The sequence below is a fragment of the Suillus discolor genome (assembly GCF_016758755.1).
Source record: "Suillus discolor strain FC423 chromosome Unknown F5147scaffold_8, whole genome shotgun sequence".
Lineage (NCBI taxonomy): Eukaryota > Fungi > Basidiomycota > Agaricomycetes > Boletales > Suillaceae > Suillus > Suillus discolor.
The window spans coordinates 376806-398793 of record NW_024541255.1 but is presented as its reverse complement, the minus strand read 5'-3'; the positions used below and the strand labels follow the sequence as shown (position 1 = coordinate 398793).

The window sequence follows — 21988 nt, the reverse complement described above, 5'->3', positions numbered from 1 at the left end:
GTGACATCTGACACGATCTTGTTAAGCTTCTTTTGAATCTACCGAGAGGAGAGCAATCAGTATTATGACCCAACAAAGCTCGTTGCACTCACATTTTCGCTACTAGAAAGCGCAGTTTGGCATAAATCTTGTTCTTCAGTGTTGCAACGTTTGAGCGCTAGCTCCAGGCGGTTGTTCCAGAAGTCCAACATGCAACTGGACGCGGCGGGTTTCCGAGGTAACATAACCAGATCAACGTAACAAAAGGAAGACGTCTGACAAAACAGCAAGTCTGGTGTAGAAGCCGGGGTTAAGGGAGAGGAAAACGTGAACATAGTTGATAGCCGCCTCCAGGCCTTCTTCTACATCCTCCTTAGTACCGTCCTTCTTCACAAACACATCAGCCATGACGGCATGAGTGCCTCCGTTCGCCTCCCTCCACTGCTTGATTGTCGAGGGCACTTTCCCAGCGTTTGCCTGCAGCTGGAACTTATGGTAGACCGTGCGTAGTCCCAGCGGAGGCCGAGTTGTTCCAGCTCGGCCTCTTTTTGGGAACTACCATCTTGCCCCGGCCGGCGGTGGGGTTGGCAAGCTTTTGCCAGGCCTTGCCATCGACAGCGTGGGTGATAGCGGTTCGTAAGACCTTCTTCATCTTATCTTTGGTCAAGAGACGACACCTAGATGCCCTCGGCGTTAGCAAACATTGTCTCGAGATCGGTGCGGAATCGGCGTACCTCTTCGCGGTCTTGTTGAGTAGTGATAGAATGTATGAAACAACTGTTGACGTGAGATGGAATGAAATGGACTGAGCAGGAAAGGAGGTGCACGCCAGTAGAACTAGCGAGAAGCGAGTGCTAGGATACATCAGTAAGAGAACAGGTGAGATACGAACATACTACGCACCTCAGTAGTGTTAGGAGACAATACTGAGGTGTCAACGAGAGACGCGATGATGCATGTACCTACGGAGGATCGACGAGAGGAAGTGCCACAAGGCGCAGAAGCTAAGAAGTACTGTGACAGTATGGTGTCGATGGTGATCAAGATAACGAGATAGTGCAAGAAAGGTATAGAACAAGCTAACAAGAGAAGCTAACAGCTAACACACCCCGGTGGACTGCTTACTTTGCATACCGCGACGCAGCATTTCCATTTCGGCCAGTGCTGGGTCGATTCCAACACGTTCTTGGCTCTTTCGGCGATTGCAAGAACATTGTGGATCCGCTTTGTCAGGCCACTCGATGAGAGCCGGAGGCGCAACACCGCGGAATATCTAGCTCGATTTATCACATGTATTCATCTTCGTCCATGTCGTCGAAGGGCCAGTGCGCAGCAATCTGAGCCCGTTCCTCCTCCGACTCGGCCGCCGCCAATCCATCCTCCTTCAGCTTCTTGCTCAGTGCCATGGCCTCTTCGTAGTGCTCGGCGGGCATCCAGCCCTCAGGCCCGAAACCGATCATGACCCGGCACCCCTCTAGAGACTCATCTCCTTCTCTCTGTTCTGCATCCAGCTTCATTGTCTCGCGTACGTCATCGGGGTCGAACACGACAGGACACGGCAGGCCTCCCCCCGTGAGCGTCTTCCAGTTCTCTGTTGCTTGTATCAGCGCAACCTTCAGCGCGAGAGTTTCGCCCTCCCACGGGTCACTGGCGTGGCAGAAGAGGCGGCGGCGGAGCATGCCCATGGGGTCCGTTAACGCCGCGTAATGAAGCTCGTTGTACTCCTCCGTGTTTTTGACGTAGTGGTAATGGACGAGGCGGCGACGGTAGAGTTCCATCTCTCCGCTTTGCTGGGTTTCGTCCAATTCATCCAACTTCTCCGGTAGCGAAGGCCGCGTCATAGATTGCGAGCCAATATCATCGTAGTTCTGTAGCTGTTGGGGTATACCGGTAAGGAGAAACAGTGGCAGGATCGAGGTATGTTGCCAGTCGATCAGGCCGACGACATGCAAGTTAGAGTCGGGCGACCTAGAAACGATGACATTGCTCGGCTGCAGGTCAGGATGGCGGATGCGGAAATGATTGAGAGCCGGGTTCCTTGGGATGAGTGAGGACGCAATGAGGAGATAGCGGTCCAGGTTCTCGATGTGGTCTGACGGTGGCTGCTCCTGGTACTTGTAAGCCTCCCTCCTTACGCGCTGGAACGGCAACAGCGGTCGACCAAACCGCCGTAAATAAGCTAGTTCCTTTTCGGCCCCTCTTATGAGGACTGCTTCGGCACTTTCGTCTATAGTTATCAGTTAGTTTAAGGGAGTAATAATAATAAAAAGCAGGGAATGGCCCACATGATCCTCGATCTAAGTCGAGCTGTGATCTCCTGCCATACCATAGACGCAGACTTGTATCTGGGCCGACGCAGAAACGCTTGTTCTCTAGTGTGATGCCCGGCCTAGTAGGCCAAGAGGCGCTCCCGGCTGCATTCTTCAGGTCTTCGGCATAGTAAAGGCTTCCACCAGCCGGGAAAGCAATCGACATCATCTTCGACTCGAGTTCAGCAAGTTGGCGTGAGATTGAAATGATTTCTCCCTCCCCTAGACCAAACCATATGTCGCTTAAATTGGTGCCTTGTACGAATTCCATAAAGATATACTCGGTCCCTGCTGCGTTGTTCGGTGTAGGTGAGTATCCGTATACCTCAGATATAGGCAGCCCAAGGAACGGAGGAAGGCCATAGTAGCCACTTCACTGGCGACAGCAAAGTACTTGGGAATCGTAGCCGGGTACGGGATACGCGCCACCATTCGGAAGCCACAGCGCATGGTAATGAGGAAGGTGCGGTTAAACCCACCCTCGGCTAGTTTTTCCATACGGATAATAGCATCAGAACTCCGATTGACGGCCTCCGCTGCAAGTCGACATAGCTCATCGACCTTGAAGACACGTCTGCGTTCTGCATGGCGAAGTCATCGTTGAAGCTGAACATATTAGAATACGGGTTAGACGTATACCCCATAGAATAACATGTATGAGACTTACATCCACCGCCCAGACGTATATTCAAAAAAGTCGCTAGGAGGATGCGCCATGATAGAGAACTCACGACGTAGCGGCCAACGGGTCGGGGTGGCGATGGAGCTAGAGTAGGAAATGCGACATGAACGCGGTGAGGAGCAAGGACGGCACAGAGACTGCCGGACTGAAACTGCCGGGAAGTCGAAGACGACCTTCAAGAAGGGACGGAAGAAGGGATGAAAAGAGAGAGGCTGCATTACATAATAAGATAAGACTGCATGTTTTTAATTTTGGTCTCGTGCTCGCGTCTTATCACCAACTAGCATGGGTATAAAGTATATGTATATGTATACTCACCCTCATATGTCAAATCACCTTGGAAAGAGTACTCTAGTGTCTCACAGTCATGATAAGCACACCGAACGTTACAGGAATCGCAGTTATCGCAGTTGCTCTTGCTGTCGTATGTTACGGCAAGGGTGTTTATCCACGCAGCTTTTGGAAGTTCCTGCGACAGAAAGCAGCCCTCGTGGCTGGCAGAGGACTACCAGACTTTGCTCGGTTGACAGGCTTCCCTCATCCAAAGCCAGTACACGATTTTAACATAGCTCACGCTCGTCCTCGTCCATACCGGCCTTTCAGATGGGAATACCACCAGAACATGTGTATGCGGGCTGGATCGTCGTTGATATGCTTCGCTTATCTATATCTTTTGCAGCCCTCAAGAAGTTGGAACCAGACTACTGGCTGGAGCTAGAGAGCACATATCGCGATCGCATTAAGCAACGGCGACAAATCTATGCCCTCCATGGCAAATCCGTCATAGATGAGCTGCCCGGTAGCGAAGCAGCTTCAAAGGAGTTGATGCAAATGGTTATTCAGTACCTCTGCCTGAGGTACCCCCAACAATTTGAGTTTGATGAGTGGACTTTGACGTTCCGCAACCACATCCTCGGCTCGACGACTGACATTTCAACGGCACATCCACTGGTTTTCTTACTTGAGAATGTTCCGGAGGACTTCCTCATCACCCAGGAAGACCCCGATACTGGGCTTTACACCCTACGAGCTGCCGTCTCGACATCAGCAGTTGGCTGGAATATTGGTCAGAAGATGGGCAAACCACTGCATGAAATTCACGGCCCAGTTCCTGATTATAAGGAGAAGATGGCGTTCTCAATGGACAGGTAAGTAATGTAGTAAATATGTCAGGCTCACTTATAAGAACACCCCAATGAATTTACAGGTACTTTTCTAAGATGCCTTGTGACAAGCCCATTCAGCGAGCGTCGTGGGGCCTTGAAGTCGGGGAGCCTCTCTATCTCCAGACGGATGAACCAGAGTGGAGTCATCGTCAGGATCAGAATCCAGACCTCCCTCTCACCGACATTCACATGCGAGTCGATTGGCAAACATTACGCCGCCTGCCAAATTCCCGGGCCATCGTGTTCAACTTCAAGGCCTTATTCACGCCGGTGACAGATTTCCGCGAGGAGCCATTCATTCCAAAGTTGCTTTTGAAGATTTTGCTCGAAGGCAAGAAGGCGATCATGGAGTACAAAGGAACATGGTCCGTCGAGCACAAAGTTATACCTGCATTACGAGAGTGGGCAAAAGAGCAAGAGGATAAGGGATGGGTCCCAAAAGATTGGCAGGAGAGGACATTGAACGAGGACCCCTTTTATCCCGGGTGGGAGAAGCATTACTCGATTCCTACTTAACAGCCGCAAATCATTCTTGAAGTATGTATCTCAGTCTTCCTCCATGAGTTCTGCGAGTTCTCTCTCTTCCTCTTCCGTGATCTCAACTTGATCCTTAGCATTGCCACTGGGTTGGGGAGTGGGAGCAATAACTGTAGCTTTCGACTGTCCAGCAGGGTTGTCTGGCTTTGAATCATGGAGTTCTACAGAAATTATTTGAATGTATCTCAATACCCACAGTATAGACTTACCACTAAATCGCCATCTGCGAATGGTGCCATCCAGACTGGCACTGATTATCCATGGCTCTATGCGTGTTCTTCCGTCGTCTGTGCGACTTTTCTGAACCCACAATCTCAGCGCAGTGACATCGTGCCAATGCGCGTCGATTTCCCCTAGAACCTCAGGTTCGGATGGTGTCGAAACATCATACAAGCGAATAACATCCCCATATCCAGTCACGATATATGGCTCTTCAAGATCGGAGAGTGCCAGTGGAAGAATCGCTCGCACAGGCAATGGGTGCGTGAGGGGTGGAATGGGTTTTTGGTCTGAGGATTCTGATTGGTAAGGAACGACTTGTACTGTTTCATCCGATGATGCTGAAGTAAGGAGTGAGCTAAACAATAGCATGTAATGGTGAGCGATCGTTATTACCTGTCCAGATATAACCTGCATCATAAATGATTTCAGTGATGCGCGTTCGGTGGTGGTTGAGAGTGTCCTGAAGAGTGCTTCGCCACCGAGGTCGCGGCCCGCCCTCTCTTTCCAGCTTCCACACCTTCAACACTCCCATGGTGTCAGCGGTAAAGAGGGTCACGGAACCATCGGCATTGGCAATTCCAGCAATGCATTCTACTGGGCGACTATGGGCCGAGACTGACCCAGCAGGCTGCGGAGGCTTCTCAAGAACGTCGGTTAGATCCCTAAGCGCAGATGTTAGGACTACTAGTATGAGAGGAGTTCTTTTTTACCAGAATTTGACAATCTTATCGGAGCTACTGCTGACCAAGAGCTTCACAGATGGCACGACAAGTAGAGTTTTGACAAAATCATCGTGAGCAGCCGTCGTTGAGATTAGGCCCTTTGTCTGCAGGAGACGACCTGCATTCAGTATATACGATGACATGAAATGCGTTCAGGTACATACATTGGTATCCCATATTTTGATGGTCTAGCAGAAGGACTCCGTTAACATCACTTCAGTGGCTGTATATATTATCCCTTGCCTTGTCCCAAGACCCAGTTATCAGAAGCTTTTCATCACCCGAATTCGGGATCCTGTCATAAAAGGCGAGACAGGTCACAGGCGCATGGTGACCTCTGTATATCTGTAAAGTCTTTCCTGTCTACAAAATGTGTCGTGATCTCTCAAGTCGAGTGATGCAGATGGTCGAAACGTACCTCTAAATCGATTTTCTTGGCCACATGCGCGCTCTCAGCAATCCATGCGTAGTTGCCACGAATTTGGATGTCGATCGCGTTGCCGGTAAGCTGAATTGGAGACCCAAGAGATTTTGTTTTCTCCGCCTTTTGTCTGCGAGCCTGCCATCGATCTGAGCGACGAACAGCTAGAGCGATTTGAAGGACAAACTTCTGTCAGTTCAAGTTCAGCTGCTGATCTCAACAAATATGAGTGATCCGCGGTGATTTCAGACATCGTCGATATCGGTAAATGTAAGCCATTCGTGTCGATTCGGTGGAATGACTATTTGGTATTAGGTAAAGGCTTCTGAAATAAACGCATCCTGCATTCATGAGCAAGCGCCTAGCATCATTTCATGGCCCTTCTACGCCAACATCATCTCCTGTATCACAAGTAAAGAAATCAGTCACGCCAGCATCGCCATCCAGAGCTTCCGATGCGACTATTCATCGAAAAATTAAAACGTTGCTCTACGAGTTGCGCTCGATCGCAAATACATGGGATGATATCGTCCTCGTCGACGGCTTAAAAAGTGCGCGAACTCTAGTCGATTCCCGCACTGAATTGGAGTGTGTGCTTCATCTCTCATCCTTAGCGGTTGGTAATTATGAAGCCCTTCAGTAATGCACTTGCCATGGTCCCTGCCGATACACAGCCTGGGTCGCTCATGATCAGTCCAAAGCTCGACGTGATGGATGAATGCATCACTCTACTTGATTCTGTTCTCATGAAACTCGTAAGATGGTGCCTGTCTTGTGATTCAATAATAATGGACATTTGTTAGTCGAAACTATTGCGGAGAATGAGCACTGTGCTCGATAACATGGAGGCGCTGATGTTTGAAGCAGAGAGGTTGAAGGGCTTTCAATGGTGCCACGAGGAACCTCTGTGGGTTTCATGGCCCATCGAGAAATTTGGTAGGCTAAGATCGCTCTTGTCGTGACTTTCTAACGAGGTTTGCAGTGCTGTCTTTGTCTGAGCTGACAACTCCTTATTACCGGTCCCTCGCACTTCATAAGGAACTAGTTGATACCTTGCGCAGTCATACTGTATCATTCGAAGATTCTCGGAAGGCCATTAATCAATGGGTCGAGCAGCCTTTCCTAAGAGATGACGGTTGGGACGCAAAATGGGAGGACCTTTGTGAAGCAGAGGTTGAAAAATGGGACACAAGATAATACAGACAACTAGAAAAAGTAACAACACTCCCAATGTAATATAACAATAATATATCACCATTCATGAGTCTTCCTCGTCGGAAATATGAATCTCATCAGCGTTGTCTGCCTGTTGTGGCGCCAAGTCTGGCGCAGACGAGGTTTCGTCCTCATCTGGTCTTGGAAGAGCTGTCTTTTTGGCTGCAACGAATGCGGGACCTTTTGCTTGTTCTGCAGCAGCCATCGGGTCTGCTGGCTGTGCAGCGGATGACTGCTCTGAGGTACCATTTTGTTGCGCCGACAACGTCTGGGCAGCGAGATATGATGCTTCGGTATTGAACTGGGCTTGGACACTCCGCTTGATACGAAGCATTTCCCTGAATGTATCTTCCGAACCCGTCTCGATTTCGAAACTGTTCCACTCCTGCCAGAACTTGGGATTGACGCGTGGGTCGCAGAATTGGGAAGCATGTGCATAAATGGCGCGAGCCCGGTCGATTTCGCCAAGTTTGCGTTCCAATGCTGCGAAACGTAGACACATCTCAGCAGTTTGCTTGTCAGGAAGAACCTCGAGTGCGCGCTCGAAGATTGGGCGGGTGGCTGGTAGGCCATAATTAGCTGTGGCCTTCGCGATGTATATAGTGTACATCTGTTATCATGATGTCAAGGAAGGTCCTTATGGAATGCAACTGAGTGCGTACCTCAAATTTGTTCTCATCGGCGACAACCTGAGTTGCACGCTCATAAATAGACATGGCCCGCTTTGCTAGACCATAATCTTCTTCCAATTGACCATACATCAGGAACAGGGGCTTGCATGACTTCGGTGGACATTTTTCTAGTGCTTGTTCAAACAGGTCACGAGCTCGCTCCAACTTAGATCCTCCCTGAAAGGTATTAACAAGATGGGACAGATAGCAGTTAAGCACGAAAGCACGTACATATCGCTTCACAAATTTCGACAAATAAATATTCCATATTTCAAATGATATGGGGAAAGTGAAGACCTCTGTGCCGCGCTCGTACACCTGGTTGTAAACACGTTGAAGAATCAGCCAAAAAGACAGTGATCAGATGAGCCGCACCTTGAAGCTGTCCTCCCAATATTGATTTTCTTCAAGGAAAGCAGCGTAGTTGACGATAACTTGAGCGTTGGCAATCTTCAGATCCATAATCTTGTCATAGACAACCTTTGTCGATTCAACAGTCCCTATTGACTCTTCAAGGTCAACGTAGAATGACCAGAGCTTCAAAGATTTGAATAATCTGGCTTGGACGGGTAGTGACTGTCGGAAATCAGCAAATTTGACAAGTAGTCCGCTAAAATGAGCTCACATGATCATGATAATTGATCTTGGTATTTTTAGGAATGGCAGCAGCGCGTTGCATAACTCTGACAGCCTCGTCATAGTTTCTGAGAGCACAGTCAGTAATTCAAATAAAAGCCTAAATGATGTTCCTCACTCGTGTCGAAGCTCCATCTCTGACCATTCACACCAAATATCCGCGAGGTCCTCGACCGCTTTGAAATTTATTTTGGTGGCTTTCTCGAGAATTTTACGGGCGCTATCCAAGTCAGGCTCCGCCGAACCTGAGGATCCACCTTCCTCGTAGAACTTGGCGAAGTTAACGTAAAGTCTATGGAGGTTGGCAGTAGCCTTGCGGGGGTTGATAGTCTCCAATGCTTTGGTGTACGTGTCGGCCACCTGAGCACGCGTCAGATGAACCAATTTCAGCCTTCAGACTAATGCATACCTTTTCATCATCTTCGCCCCAAAGAGCAACTCTTTTTTCCCATTCCTGTACGTCGTTTGGATTTCTTCGAAGTAGAACGTCATTGACTAAAAATGGTCTTCTGTCGATAAGAGCTTCGAACTCCTTCATCTTAACGTCCATCTCTCGTTCAGTTTCCTTCGTGTCTTCGTCGTCGTCATCTTCTTCTGGACTCTCGAGACTTTCCATCATTGCATTGATTAATGACTCGCAAAACTCTGCATATGCATCAAAAATCTGCGTGAAGTCCCTGATCGTCAATACCGTTGCGATGCCCGCTTCAAAGGTGCTTATCGCCCGATCAAACTCGCCACGTTTGGTCCAGTAGGTCGCGAGTCCAGTCCAGAGACGGCCAGCTTGGTCTTTATAAACTTCAAGACCGTCCTTGTGGACAATGCGTTCTATATTGAGCTTCCGTGGGCTGAGAGGATCTTCATCCTCATCGTATGCTCCATCAGTTCCAACCGGAACAGGGGGTCCATCCATACGTACGAGCTGCCCATCCGTTTGCGAAGATTCCGCGTCGGCTTTCGCATATACCTCATTGGACTCGATTGTGGCTTCCACGTCAAACCCAACTTCGTCAGAAAATCGCTCGACAATATCAAGGAAATCTCCAAGAAGCTGATACGAGCTCTTCCCTTCAGGACTGACATACTCCCCTCGTGACGCTTTTCTTGCCAGTGAGAGCAAGAGCTTGGCAGCTTCGAGAGGCCGTGGTACAGAGTCTACAGGAGAGAGGAGAATGGAGGTGTAGTGTTCGGTAACACTTGGATCAACAGTAAGGTAACGCCGGTAGACGGACACTGTGGTAGATCCGCCCTTCGTCTCGGCCCAGAGTAGATATCGAACCCATATTCGGGAATGTAGTGAAGGCGGTAGAGTACGCAAAGCTCGGTCAAATGTCCGACGAGCATGCGTGTGTGAGATGAGAGATGGGCACATAGGGTGGAAGAAGATGGATGTGTACATTAGCCATAATCTGGGTAGCTGAAATGATTCTGCAGTTAGTACAAACACAACGGGTTTGGCAATAAAGCGTACTTTGGGTAACCACATGAGGGCCCTTTCATATGTAGCAATCAGCGATCTCCATTCTCCCCAACCTACGACTCCGTTAAGGCCATCCTCCCATGACTCTAGGTCCTCCTTCTCCTCCTCTAAAGCATCTTTCATTTCCGGTAATTTCTTCCTTCCGCCAGCCCTTTTCTTGATCACCTGTCTGCCGAGAACATAGGACATTCTCATCTGGAGGTACGACTTCCATAGTTTGAACGAGCCAGGAAACTGAACAATAGCTGCTTCGTAAAGGTAAGCTAGACACTGCAACGAATGTCTAGCCAGTGAAGTCGCGAGTGGACCGAGGAGTGTCGCAATTTCGTCGGGCACGTTTACGCGTCGTTCTGCCTTTAGTTGCGCGCTATACGCCTCTTTCGTCGTATGTATAGCGGTCCACCATGCACGAAAAGAGGATGGGTTTCGGAGAAGGTCTTCTTCGCGCTGAACATCCTTGATAGACAACAAGTTTGAATAGGTTGTAGGTGTCGGTATTGGAAGTGTCACAGGAAATTGGGATGCTAATAAGTCCACTGAAGTCGACTTCTCTGCAACCGAAGGCATTTTGAGATCCTGGTATTGAGTTTTGAACGAGAGCACAGCGCCGCCAGAGTTAGAAAGAGTATTTATTTATTTATTTTTCCCAAGATCTAGTAAATATTTATAATCAAACTCTCCCTGCTCACTAGCACTAACCAACTACTATGGTAAGAATTACGTTCAGATCGTTCTGCGCACAATTTAAATAAGCATAAAACAGCATAACGTCAAACGTCATAAACAGACTCCAGAGGCTCTTGCTGAAAAGAGACAGCGAGAAAAGTCCAAGATCGATGAGTACCTCGCTTTAACAGACGATGTGTTATCTCGAGTACGAATCGCTCTCACTTGGGTACCGTCATCTTTCTGATTGAAATCTGTGTAGAAGAAGAAACAGGACTGGAGCAATGATGCCTTTGAATTGACGCAGCGTTTGCTCCAGATCAACCCTGAATTCTACACCGTGTGGAATTATCGTCGAAATATCTTACTCAACGGTATATTTCCTCAGAGGTGCGCATGTACGAACATGACGCGAAATTTCCTCAAAATTGGCGCTCTCGCAGTACTCCAGAGAAAATAAACAACCTTCTCTCTAACGAGCTTTCCATGACTACTACAGCTCTGAAAGCAAATCCGAAAGTCTACTGGATATGGAATCACCGTCGCTGGTGTCTCGAGAATGTCCCAGACGGGCCAGAACGCAATGAGGTACCGTCTATGGAATGGAGACAGGCAAATTGGGATAAGGAACTCTTTGTAGCGGAGAGGATGCTGGACGCAGATGCAAGGAACTGTGAGTCATCTCACCGCTGCAACCGCACATGTTTGATACCCACCCTCTCTAGTCCACGCTTGGAATTATCGCAGATATGTCCTCGAAAACATGCCCACACGAAGGCCTGAGACCTCAGAGTTGGCTTACACTTCTCGCAAAATTGGAGTAAATTTCTCCAATTTCAGTGCATGGCATCAAAGGTCTAAGACCTTGGTCGGACTTTGGGAAAGTGGTCAGCTGGATCCTATCCAGTCGAGAGACGACGGTACGTGCCTTTTTTCAATCGGATTAACTTCTCCGAGCTTTTTTCTTTTCTTTAACAGAGTTCGAGTTTGTAAGCAACGCATTATACACCGACCCAGAAGATCAAAGCGCGTGGATATACCATAGATGGCTCATTGGTTCCGGTTCGACAACAGACTTGTTTCATATGCAATTCAACGTGGATTGACTCGGTGCATTGAGCAGGGGAAAACAAAGCACAATTGGAACGCGAGATACAACTCATCTTCGAATTGCTTCAAGAGCAACCTGATAGCAAATGCAAGCGGTCATGTTTGTCAATCTCGCAACTTCTCAATTCTTTTACAGGGTGTATGGAGTCATTGGTCCACTATAAGCGACTTTTACTTCAAAATCACGCTCAGGATTCCCAAACCTTGAAACAGGAATGCGGAGAGTTACTTTCTCGGTTGGCAGACTTGGACCCTGTTCGGTACTTCAGATATCAGGATTTAAGTAAGTTCTCTGTACCGATGTGTAACAAGGTGCTTATTATTTTCAGAGAGGGACCTCGATCAGTAGTTTGTTTTGCTTGGTTTTCTGGTTAATCTATTTGTTGTTCGCGCTGATCGATTGCGTTCCATCTTCATCTCCGCCTCTCGGTGTCTTCAATTAGTCGTGACTGTTTTGATCGCTAAGCCTCAGGCTCAGGTTTGCATCCATTAGGCTTTCATACGTATTCCCTGTAAGTGAACCGCCTTCAAGGGATGTGGTTTTGCGGTTTGCGGTGGTACGCATAGCCATCTTATACAACACCCCAATTCTCATCAACAACACCTTGGATATCTGCATTCGCACTGTTACCTGAGATAACGCTAGATTTTACTAGACCCTATGATTGTCAAGAGAGACGTCGCGGGAGGCGTGAAGCGCTGACAGTAAGTGTGCCCGATGATCTTTTTGGTGACAACGCTTACACTTGGCTGCATTTTGTCTTTGAATGATTATTGTTCTTAAACACACACCCAAGTCTTTGAACCAACGTGCACGATGGATATAAGAATATGTCACGCACTATCCTGCACAGACAACAACCCATCACGGCAGCATATGCATCCTCTGATGTCGAGATCGAGGACAAACAATACGGGCAGTCTGTTAAACCCGAGTTTCTCGCGAACAAAAGTCCCTTTGAACAGTCTAGCCGTCGCGAGTCTCGAGGTTCTGAACGGGATACAACTTGACATTACAATCGTCGTAGGGCATTCGGGAGAACTCGCAATGAGGGCGGCTTGCGAGTTTTGTGGGAAAACACGCAGATAAAAAGAAAGAGACGCTGCGTCCCACTGGGGTTATAAACTTCAAGTCCGAAAGCTGGACCAGTTTGATTTGACTCAGACGAGTATAAAAATAATAGGGGAAATATGAAGTATGTTGCTTCGATGCAATGAAAAGGCTCGTTGGGATGAGGGAATATGTCCACAATCGTTCCGGTGTTGTGAGACTAGGTGATTGATCATCACTTCTATCCCCTTCATCATCTCGTTCAGCCACCAATTTCCTTTAAATCCGCAGTCAGCGGTGTTACGCCCTCTGCGGATCTGCACTCATTCCTCTTGTTCTCTTTACATAAATATACGTCACGTTTTCAAGTTGCAACATTTGGGCTTCTATTCTCTAAGGCGCTTTACTGCGTGGACCTTCTGCATCGGCGATCATGAGGCGGTGTGATAAATCCATGTATTAGATGTGATACTAGGCTAAGGAGACATGACAAGTTCTTGGCGAAAGTTCCGCTGCTACTCCACTGACCGATATGTGCAACCCGAAGCACCCGAACCCTGAGTGGTCTATAACAATTATCACGCCTAGTCGTCAGCAGCACCGTCAATTCAAAGACATGCAGCTTCTACACTAGCGTGATGCCTGTCAGCAACTTGTACGGGAGAGGTGTTTTTATCGACCGGCCTGCAAGGCATTTTTAAGACAGATCCAACAAGAATGCTACTAGCTTACTGTCTGCCCACAACGCTGACAACGTAGAACGAAAGGACTCCATGTGCGAGGAAGGCCACACAGCTCAAGATAGTTATGATGTTGACAACACTATTGTCAGACCAGAAGCAGGCGATAAAGATAGCTGCCCCAAAGCAAACACCATACTCGTCAGCAGATCTGAACAAGCATCTAGTGCCTCACTCACACACAAACAGAAAGAAAGTAGCAACAGACAGACAGAATGAGGGGTATGCCAACCATAGCAGCAGTGCGATGACTTGGTGTCGTGGCATGCACTGTGCCGCGTGTCAGATCGTGAGCCAACGCAGACAAACGGACTCACTTTGAGGGTTTCCATGTCTTTGTGAGCGGTGCTAGTTTCATAGATAACAAGCACAGCAGATCCGGATATTACGCTGAGCAATGCGGCACCAAATGAAACCATGGCGAAGATGTACGAGATTGAGGAGTTATAAGCCATCAAATGCTCGATAGGAGGCACGGACGACAGGAATAGAGTTGCAGTTGCAAGTACGAGCCCGGCCTGAAGTCCAGCCATAGAACGTTAGCCATAAGGATCGGGTCATATCAAACATACAGTGATGTTCGAGTTCTGGAATCGATTGACCATTATTGAGACATGGTCCTTCCATTCTTTGTTCTTTGTATCTTTCCAATGGTCGAGAGACTCCCGACAGACTGCAACAATGCACAAGATTTTGAACGCCAACCTCAGGATAGGATTATTGGGAGCTCGACAGTTTTCGGGGACTTGAGAGTTTACAGACTCGGACGTCATAGCGGGGATGATCAACTTCTGGGCGCTTGAAGTCGGACTGGAGGGCAATCAGAAGACTGACTATCTATAATGTGTATACACGATGCACCACTCTACAGGACGAAAATCAATCGTTCGATTCGTTAGAGAATCAAACTTGGCGAGAACGGCATCAGAACACTGAATCACTGCGTGCAAAACACTCACATAACTCGTGTTCAGAAAGATCACTCGTGGGAGCCGAATGAGGTACTTAGCCTGGCCTCGGAGGGACCTGATTGTGCCAGTGAATTCAAATTCTGATCAAGGTTTAGGCCCAGCTGGTTTACGTAGCGCTCATATTTACGTCGGTCTTCTCGAGCGTTTCTTTTTATGGATGAGTCCATGAACACGCATTACTGGTGCGTGAGTTATATGTGAACTGTGCCACGATGCAGATGGAGTCGAAGTCCTAGGAGATTTTGCTTGCCAACTGGTCAGGACGAGCACTTCATTGTCACTCACTGATCAGGAATATTTTCGGACCCGAAAAGGGTACGGGTATAACGATTTCTTAGTAATAGTATGTCGGTTGATCATGATCACTCACACACGTGTTCATATACATAGCCGGTCCGAACTAAGGGTTCGTGTTGGAGTATCGGGTGCCCTGTCCCAACTCGGAGCCTCGATCGGTTCCGAAATGAGATTCCGAATTTATTTGTAGACGAAGTACAGTGCAAAACGGGAAAAACCAACCTCTGCCACCACACCAACACAGATTTGTTTCTACATCACCACACCCGGCCTGATTTGTACCCAAACTGCTGGAATCGCCTCCATTTGAACGTAGCTACAAACCTATCTGGTTACTTTCTTAAAATTCTTCGATTTAAAAAAATGACTGACTCGAATTGGGACTTCCCACGCCACCAGCACTGCCACTTTCCTTATTTGGTAGCCGCTCCTCGTCCCCCATTGCTTGCAGCGAAGAAAAAACATGTTTGTGGCTTTTGCTGGACCGTCGCAAGTGTATGAAATACATAGACTTATTCAATATTGTTCAATATAGCCATATCCATCATGATTCCTGCACCAACTTTGTGATGCTAGCAGTATTTCTTCACTGCTTGCTTAGCATTAAGACTGCTCAACCACATGATGCCACACTATGTTTGGAAGACGCTTGGTGGTATTCTGCTCGGGCCACACTGTCAATATAATTTTTACTAAAGAATTTGCTGCTGGGAGCTCATTGAGTCTTGGCCTGCTGAGCCTTCTTGTTTTTCCGGGGCATGTTTCGACTGGAAATTGCATGCCAGTAGAAAAAAATTTGGTGACCGAAATTGGGACTGCTTACATAATCACCACCAAAAAATTTTATTGCAGATTCATGATCCTTTGACCTACTTGTACACTAAAAATGAAAAAAATTCCCTTATCGCACCAAGATTGAGTCCACAACAGAGAGGCCTATTCTTAGTGTTGTGCACTGTATCCATGATTGGATTCTCATGCTGCAGATTAGTGAAGTGCTGATAGAAGCCACCCTTGGCCAGCCCATACTGTCATAATGATAGATCATTCTGTACAGTTAGCCAGGAACCCTGATACATCATCCTGTTTCCTCATCCACTATCCAAATTGGATGTATCCCTTTGGTGTACTGCTTTACAGGCTTTTACCAGCTTACCAATCATATATGTGGGGGGGTTGGATACCATACATGGAAGTTGTCCAACCCATAGGCCCTTGGCCCCCTGACAGGACCAATATTTGGTTCCTCTGCATTGGCTTCCATTGATTGGATCTTCCCATTGATGTTACAAGTAACATCGGTCACGTGGCCCCCCTATCATCTCCCCTTCATCCTCGTCCTCACCATCTACTGGCTTGTCCTCCTCTACTGAATATCTGTTGACCGGTGAAGGTTCAACAATTCAGATGGTGAGTCTGAACAATGTTGGGTCTTGCAGAACCTAGCTGCTATTCGACCCTAAAGGGTTTCTGGACCAGGCTCAAGGCTCAGAGGAGAGGAAATGTCATAAAAACTGCTCAAGACTCAGACTCATACTGGTAACCGGTGAAAAGATAACTTGATTATGTAAGCTACAAAGTGCCAACATAAGGTAAGGTAAAGACAGTCTCTCCAAGCCTAGCCAGAAATGAATCCCTACATCGGGTCTGAAGTACATGTAAATGAACACAAGGTGCTGCGGATGATGGGAAAACATGTAATAGTGCTGGCTACAACATGAGTAATGTGTGAAATAATCAACTATGCACCTAGTGGGGCTAGCAAGATGGGACGGGACACGGATAGGACAAGTGCGTGGGAAAATATCGGGTCTGATGCGGCTGAAACATCGGGTCTGCTAGTCAAAGTGTTGGGTTTGTGTTGGGTTGTGTGGGTTAGTGTTGGGTTACATCAGAAAGTAACGGGCATTAGATGTGTATTGGGAAATAAATGAATACGTGCTCAACACGAGCTCGAGTGCTACAGCGCACAGCCACACTTAGCGGCCGCTTTTCTCGCGCTTCATCGGCCGATGTTCTGCATCCAACCCTAGTCCAAAACCAACCCAATGGTACATTATTCCATAATTATATTTACATATCAGACCATTTTCGCATCACACCACCTTTATTTACATATAGCTTTACATAACTAACTCGGTAGCACATCGGCTCAGTTCCATGTGACAGCACTTAGCGCAATACTTAAGCACTAACAGTATATATCATTCAGTAGCTTGTTTTCCGGACATTCCAGTAGCAAACTCCCATTAGCCTACAGTTGGTAGCTATTGGCAATCAGTATCCATTTACCGCTTGCATCGTATCCATTATTGCCTTGCTCTACATCTATTTCTATTGTCCTTCGTCTCTGTTATCATCCAAACCCCTTGTGCATCGGCCACTTCGCAGCTGCGTCTTTCCCGTGCTTTTGCCTGCTGCTACATTCACGCACTATGTGCGCACACCCGCCGCTTTCCTGCGCTTCGCATCGGCTGACAAGCAGCACCTTCTGTGTCCATTTCTAGACCTTTGCTGCACTAGCTTCTCCTTTAGGGTCGAACGCACTTGTCCCACAAGTATAGTAGATAGGCAGTGCATGACCTACAACATAAAGATATTAGTTTGGAGCCTATAGCACCACTCTGAGTTGTAAACCTACACCATTGACCCAGCAAGATGAGTGAATCTCCAATTGTATCTGAGTATAATGGACGCAGTGCAAACTCGTATTGACTACAAGGTACAATATATATATATATATATATATGTGTGTGTGTGTGTGTGTGTGTGTGTGTGTGTTACATGAGTACATTGAAGTCATGGTAGCTGCAAATCAAATTCTGATGCCTTTCTGATACATCATCTCCCCCATCAAGTGAGCAACTGTGAGCTCACAAACACCTCCAAAAAATATCACACACTGGATGTCCTCTAGATATGCAAGCACAGTCCTTAAGAAGCAGGTGACTGAGTCAGCAGTGTGCCACTTGGGTGAGACTCCACAAAAATTCAGGATTTCATCTTGCACAGGAATGGTTCGGTCAAGTATCTCTTGGACTTGAGTGATTGCTGTTTCAATGATGGAAATATCACCAGTGGAGGAGTCTTCAGGGAAACTCTTCACATAGTTGCATAAGACTCCCTCAACGAATTTGCAGGGGTCATTGCTGATCATTTCTAACATCTCGTCCTTGGTGTCTTTGAGAATGCATAAGCATTCTGGAAGATTATATCTGTTGAAGTCGAGTTTAATATTTCATTTCATGTCTATTTATAAAAATAAACATCTGAACATATGGCTTGTTAGTACTTTTGTCATCATCTGACACCAACTCGGAGCCATCATCCGAAGACTCGGACTTGGACTTGTCTCCATCCTTATGATGCAAAGCTTTTTGACAGCCTTCAAAAGCTCCTTAGTGTCTACCTTTGGATCCTTAGTTTTCGAGCTATAAAGCTCTCTCTGTTTGTTCAGAATATTGTCTCTATTTCTTTAGTATGATTGGTCAGGAACAAAAGAAATATTAATGAATGTATGACATACTTTGCATAATGACGGCGGTGCCTTTCATGCGCAGCTTGTAGCTTCACTTTGGGTGTTTTATAAATGACTGGACAGGCCATGTTGAGTGGAGAGAGGTTTGATCAATGGTAGTAGTAATAGTATTGAAGAGAACAAACCAAGGATTCTCCTTGAGTGTGGCAAACTTGCAATACCAAGCCTTGGTTGGATGAAAACTCATTCACCGAATATCATATTCCAATGGGCCAACCCTATCATGGTGCCAAGCTAAGCTGGTCAAGGATTGAACATTGAATATTGAACCAAGGCCCATCTCATATCATAGCATTGTAAATGTGATGGCCCTACTACCATTGCACTGAATCGGTCTCTCCATAGCAGTTGGACGAAAACACACTTACATACATTGTGCATACTTGCATTCTCAACTTTGTGTTCAATTTTCAAGTTAACATTATGATGATATTGATTAGTACTTGAGTCAAATTCTATTTTTATGACATAGATGTACAAGGAACTGTATTGTAGTTGGATCATCAGTATATGCAAGGTGAGGGACATGCAAAACATACCTTTGACAATCGGAAATGAGAAAGACCAGCCAGGAGTGAAGTAGCAGGCTACATAGAGACCAATAATAGCTGCATCAGTATTGAGCGTGGATGAACTGGGCGTTGAGGGAGTAAGGGAATGTTCTGTTGAATGACACAAGTGAGTAGGATGCAGGTACGAGACACACACAATGGAACCTGCATTGAGGTGGATAGCAGCAGATTGCCCCTCCCATGCCAAATCAGCCAAATAGCGTGCCATGTGAATCTATATTGCATGTAGAGAGTTGGCTCAGAGTTGGATTTTTGTCTGCCATGGTCCAAGTCATAGAATAGTCATGCCCACCACATCCAGCTCACTAAGATCTTGTAATATCAATTGGCCTTCGTCAGCGTAAGGGTGCAAATGAATATGGTATGACTCATCTCCATGTGCTTGTTTGGATCAACTTAACCTCCACCTCATGATCAGGCCATAGCACATTTTGCTTGGGCCAGTTCTGCAACCATCTTGTTAGCCCTAACTCTGGAGTGTGAACACGAACTCCTACCTCTTTTTTGAGCATGAACAGAATGGTGTGGTCAATTTTTTGAGGTGAATTTACTTTACTTATCCACGTTGATATATCATCATGATGTGTTTCATGTCTCATGATATATTGCATGGATGGATGCTGAGCTCACTTTCTTTGAAGTTCTAGTGTCACAAATCTCACTTTACCATTATCCATAGAGATGTATTCCTACAATTTCCAGCAAAGCATTCAGTATCACCTTTCAAGTTGTGCCCTCTCAGTTATGTTGGCTGGAGGTCACCTATCCAAATGTCCCAAACTTATCCAACATCCCCATTGTGAACCTGTTGACCAGGTCAATACCAGACATCACAACTTCAGCCTGCAGGCAAACAGCAAGTTTAGTGTTTGGACATCTTACTTGTCTCCTCCCAAACCTACTGTAATAGAAGACGAGGAAGTGCCAACTCAATATGTGCCTAGTGTGGACCTATGGAATGAGACTCTCCTCAGCCAGGAAATAGACACTTTAGAGTCTCATTTTGATGAGTCAATTTGAGCATGACACTGGAGAACACCAGGAGTAAGTCATCTGTTTCATCTGTTTCTGTTTGTTCTGGCACTTAATTTTGAGCTTCTCTATAGGATGATCCCATCACCCTTTGGCTTCCAGAATGCAAAACTTACCTAGATGAACTCATCTTTTTGGAAGGATGCAGCAAGAGTGCAGGTCAATTGTGCTCATGTGGAGCACTTTCCATCTCATTCAGATGTCAAGACTGTCTGTTGCCTCTACTATCTTGTTGTGCATACATCTTGCAATCACACCTCAATATGCCATTTCATAGGATTGAGGTTGAGTAGTTACCATCTGTACTGCACCTGTATTTTGATTTGTCACACTTTAGGAATGGAACAATGGTTTTTTCGTGCTGTCACTTTCAAATCCTTAGGCTTCCACATTCAGCTTGGTCACAGGCCAGGAGAAAAATGCTGTCACCCAAAGTCTGCCTTTGATGATGACTTTATCATCATCAAAATTCACGGTATTCATGAAGTCAGCCTAGACTTCTGTGGCTGCAAACACGAAGCCTCTCACTACAAGCAGTTACTTCAAGCACATTTGTTCCCCGCAATAGCCACCGATCCTAGAACCACTGCAACATTTGGCATCTTGAAATTCTTTCACTTACTCTCATTTGAGTCAAAAGTATCAGCATATGAATTTTATCATAGTTTGGCACACCAGCATGACAATACTGGTATTACACCAATACGAGTAGGTCTTTTTGTCTTTATGGAGCTATACTCATACATTGTCTAGGATCGCTACTCTATATTTCTTCGGATCATCTACAAGTGGAGAAATCTTAGGTCACTAAAGTGTGCTGGATGTGGTCATGATCCTGCAAGTGCTAGTGCAACTCAAGAAGGAGAACTTGTTCTTCTATGCCTAGCATGCCCGCACCCTGGTAAAAATTTACCTGATGGGTGGGAAATGCCAAATCAATAGTGAGTCAGTCTATTGCCCATGGTGGAATACATGCTAACATATATCAGATGGTTGTATGGCATTTTTCTTGCAATTGATGTGAACTTTCATCTTAAGCGCCAAGCGATCTCCTCTGACAACAAAGACCCAGGTCTCAGTAATGGCTGGAGCTACTTTATTGATGAGAAGTGTTATAAGGAATACATAGCTAACAATTCTGCTGTCACACAAGAGGTATGTACTCTCAACCATAACTTGCCCACAACCCCTAACTATCAACAGAGGAGTGCTTGCACGAGCCATAACACTGTAAACATGGCAGATGCAAAATTATCACAAGGATTTGCTGCTACAGGCATTGGTACAGTCGACTGTGCTCGCCATGACATGAAATTGGCAAATGGTGTGGGAGATTTGCAGAAGGACAAAAGGTATGTTTACTTCAGTCTGCTTTTTCTGCTCACCCAGGACAACACACTAGATATTTGAATATGGACTACCTTGTTTTTTCGGTGTTGTTCACATTTACAAGCCTCAAGGTCATCAACTTCTCATATGACATCACATGCCAATGGCACAAGAAACTTTGGGGTCGTGTCCCTTGCCTGCCACCATGCCTTCAACCAGACCTTACCGGAAAGATATTCTGCTTCTTTGTACCCAAATTTCATCTTGCAGCTCACATTGAAGTGTGTCAAACAATGTTTTCGCTCAACTGGTCCCCTGGTGTTGGCAGGATGGATGGAGAAGCCCCCAAATGTGGCTAGGCGAACATTAATTGTGTTGCTACAAGTACTAAAGAGATGGGTCCTGGAGCACGTCAAGATATCCTGGACGACCATTTCAGAGACTGGAACTGGAAGAAAATCATGTCACTAGGTATGTATTTACTGTGTCGTGTTCATGTACTCATCTAACATCTCATCATCAGGCTGAGTGTTGTTACAGAAGATCATGGAAGCAGTCCGTGCTGAGGAAGAGCATTACATCACACTATCTGAACTCAAAGGCTCTATCCAAGAGTCTGAACTAGGTGCCTTCTTGCTTGCA

General features: G+C 46.5%; 10 protein-coding genes across 10 annotated transcripts; 4 read left to right on the top strand and 6 right to left on the bottom strand.

Moving 5' to 3' along the window:
* Positions 1 to 231: 231 nt before the first annotated feature.
* F5147DRAFT_769636 (uncharacterized protein) lies at positions 232 to 1193 on the bottom strand (the record flags this gene model as incomplete). The annotated part of the gene is made up of 6 exons (XM_041441053.1): positions 232 to 462; positions 539 to 656; positions 714 to 833; positions 883 to 941; positions 995 to 1058; positions 1114 to 1193. 6 exons carry the CDS (start codon positions 1191 to 1193, stop codon positions 232 to 234), a joined length of 672 nt encoding a protein of 223 aa, XP_041296893.1.
* F5147DRAFT_411982 (uncharacterized protein) lies at positions 819 to 2666 on the bottom strand. Its single transcript, XM_041429674.1, has 2 exons — positions 2265 to 2666; positions 819 to 2206 (listed from the first exon to the last, which is right to left on the bottom strand). Exons 1-2 carry the CDS (start codon positions 2557 to 2559, stop codon positions 1266 to 1268), a joined length of 1236 nt encoding a protein of 411 aa, XP_041296892.1. The 5' UTR covers positions 2560 to 2666; the 3' UTR covers positions 819 to 1265.
* A 573-nt stretch (positions 2667 to 3239) lies between these two features.
* F5147DRAFT_411965 (uncharacterized protein) lies at positions 3240 to 4657 on the top strand. The gene is made up of 3 exons (XM_041429673.1): positions 3240 to 3596; positions 3650 to 4118; positions 4178 to 4657. The coding sequence occupies exons 1-3, from the start codon at positions 3338 to 3340 to the stop codon at positions 4650 to 4652; spliced, it is 1203 nt and encodes a 400-aa protein (XP_041296891.1). The 5' UTR covers positions 3240 to 3337; the 3' UTR covers positions 4653 to 4657.
* Positions 4658 to 4682: 25 nt separating this feature from the next.
* F5147DRAFT_743663 (WD40-repeat-containing domain protein) lies at positions 4683 to 6291 on the bottom strand (the record flags this gene model as incomplete). Its single annotated transcript, XM_041439616.1, has 8 exons — positions 4683 to 4834; positions 4883 to 5233; positions 5304 to 5557; positions 5606 to 5721; positions 5782 to 5805; positions 5861 to 5980; positions 6036 to 6176; positions 6226 to 6291. 8 exons carry the CDS (start codon positions 6289 to 6291, stop codon positions 4683 to 4685), a joined length of 1224 nt encoding a protein of 407 aa, XP_041296890.1.
* Positions 6292 to 6364: 73 nt separating this feature from the next.
* F5147DRAFT_411911 (uncharacterized protein) lies at positions 6365 to 7266 on the top strand. Its single transcript, XM_041429671.1, has 4 exons — positions 6365 to 6626; positions 6679 to 6793; positions 6842 to 6974; positions 7021 to 7266. The coding sequence occupies exons 1-4, from the start codon at positions 6388 to 6390 to the stop codon at positions 7233 to 7235; spliced, it is 702 nt and encodes a 233-aa protein (XP_041296889.1). The 5' UTR covers positions 6365 to 6387; the 3' UTR covers positions 7236 to 7266.
* On the bottom strand, positions 7153 to 10640 carry F5147DRAFT_411919 (uncharacterized protein). The gene is made up of 8 exons (XM_041429672.1): positions 10032 to 10640; positions 8970 to 9977; positions 8679 to 8920; positions 8550 to 8628; positions 8300 to 8500; positions 8156 to 8242; positions 7916 to 8101; positions 7153 to 7863 (listed from the first exon to the last, which is right to left on the bottom strand). Exons 1-8 carry the CDS (start codon positions 10605 to 10607, stop codon positions 7297 to 7299), a joined length of 2946 nt encoding a protein of 981 aa, XP_041296888.1. The 5' UTR covers positions 10608 to 10640; the 3' UTR covers positions 7153 to 7296.
* Positions 10641 to 10723: 83 nt separating this feature from the next.
* F5147DRAFT_676475 (rab-protein geranylgeranyltransferase) lies at positions 10724 to 12415 on the top strand. Its single transcript, XM_041436032.1, has 9 exons — positions 10724 to 10750; positions 10804 to 10914; positions 10969 to 11096; positions 11150 to 11379; positions 11432 to 11626; positions 11685 to 11768; positions 11830 to 11904; positions 11953 to 12099; positions 12146 to 12415. Exons 1-9 carry the CDS (start codon positions 10748 to 10750, stop codon positions 12163 to 12165), a joined length of 993 nt encoding a protein of 330 aa, XP_041296887.1. The 5' UTR covers positions 10724 to 10747; the 3' UTR covers positions 12166 to 12415.
* Positions 12416 to 13304: 889 nt separating this feature from the next.
* F5147DRAFT_411853 (uncharacterized protein) lies at positions 13305 to 14487 on the bottom strand. The gene is made up of 5 exons (XM_041429670.1): positions 14180 to 14487; positions 13925 to 14125; positions 13789 to 13877; positions 13600 to 13723; positions 13305 to 13551 (listed from the first exon to the last, which is right to left on the bottom strand). The coding sequence occupies exons 1-4, from the start codon at positions 14378 to 14380 to the stop codon at positions 13696 to 13698; spliced, it is 519 nt and encodes a 172-aa protein (XP_041296886.1). The 5' UTR covers positions 14381 to 14487; the 3' UTR covers positions 13305 to 13551; positions 13600 to 13695.
* Positions 14488 to 17378: 2891 nt separating this feature from the next.
* F5147DRAFT_649573 (uncharacterized protein) lies at positions 17379 to 18481 on the bottom strand (the record flags this gene model as incomplete). The annotated part of the gene is made up of 5 exons (XM_041433353.1): positions 17379 to 17458; positions 17517 to 17590; positions 17779 to 18076; positions 18224 to 18348; positions 18402 to 18481. 5 exons carry the CDS (start codon positions 18479 to 18481, stop codon positions 17379 to 17381), a joined length of 657 nt encoding a protein of 218 aa, XP_041296885.1.
* Positions 18482 to 20007: 1526 nt separating this feature from the next.
* F5147DRAFT_743666 (uncharacterized protein) lies at positions 20008 to 21716 on the top strand (the record flags this gene model as incomplete). Its single annotated transcript, XM_041439617.1, has 9 exons — positions 20008 to 20055; positions 20092 to 20301; positions 20355 to 20367; positions 20400 to 20725; positions 20771 to 20937; positions 21007 to 21172; positions 21221 to 21369; positions 21420 to 21627; positions 21675 to 21716. 9 exons carry the CDS (start codon positions 20008 to 20010, stop codon positions 21714 to 21716), a joined length of 1329 nt encoding a protein of 442 aa, XP_041296884.1.
* Between the last annotated feature and the right edge of the window lie 272 nt (positions 21717 to 21988).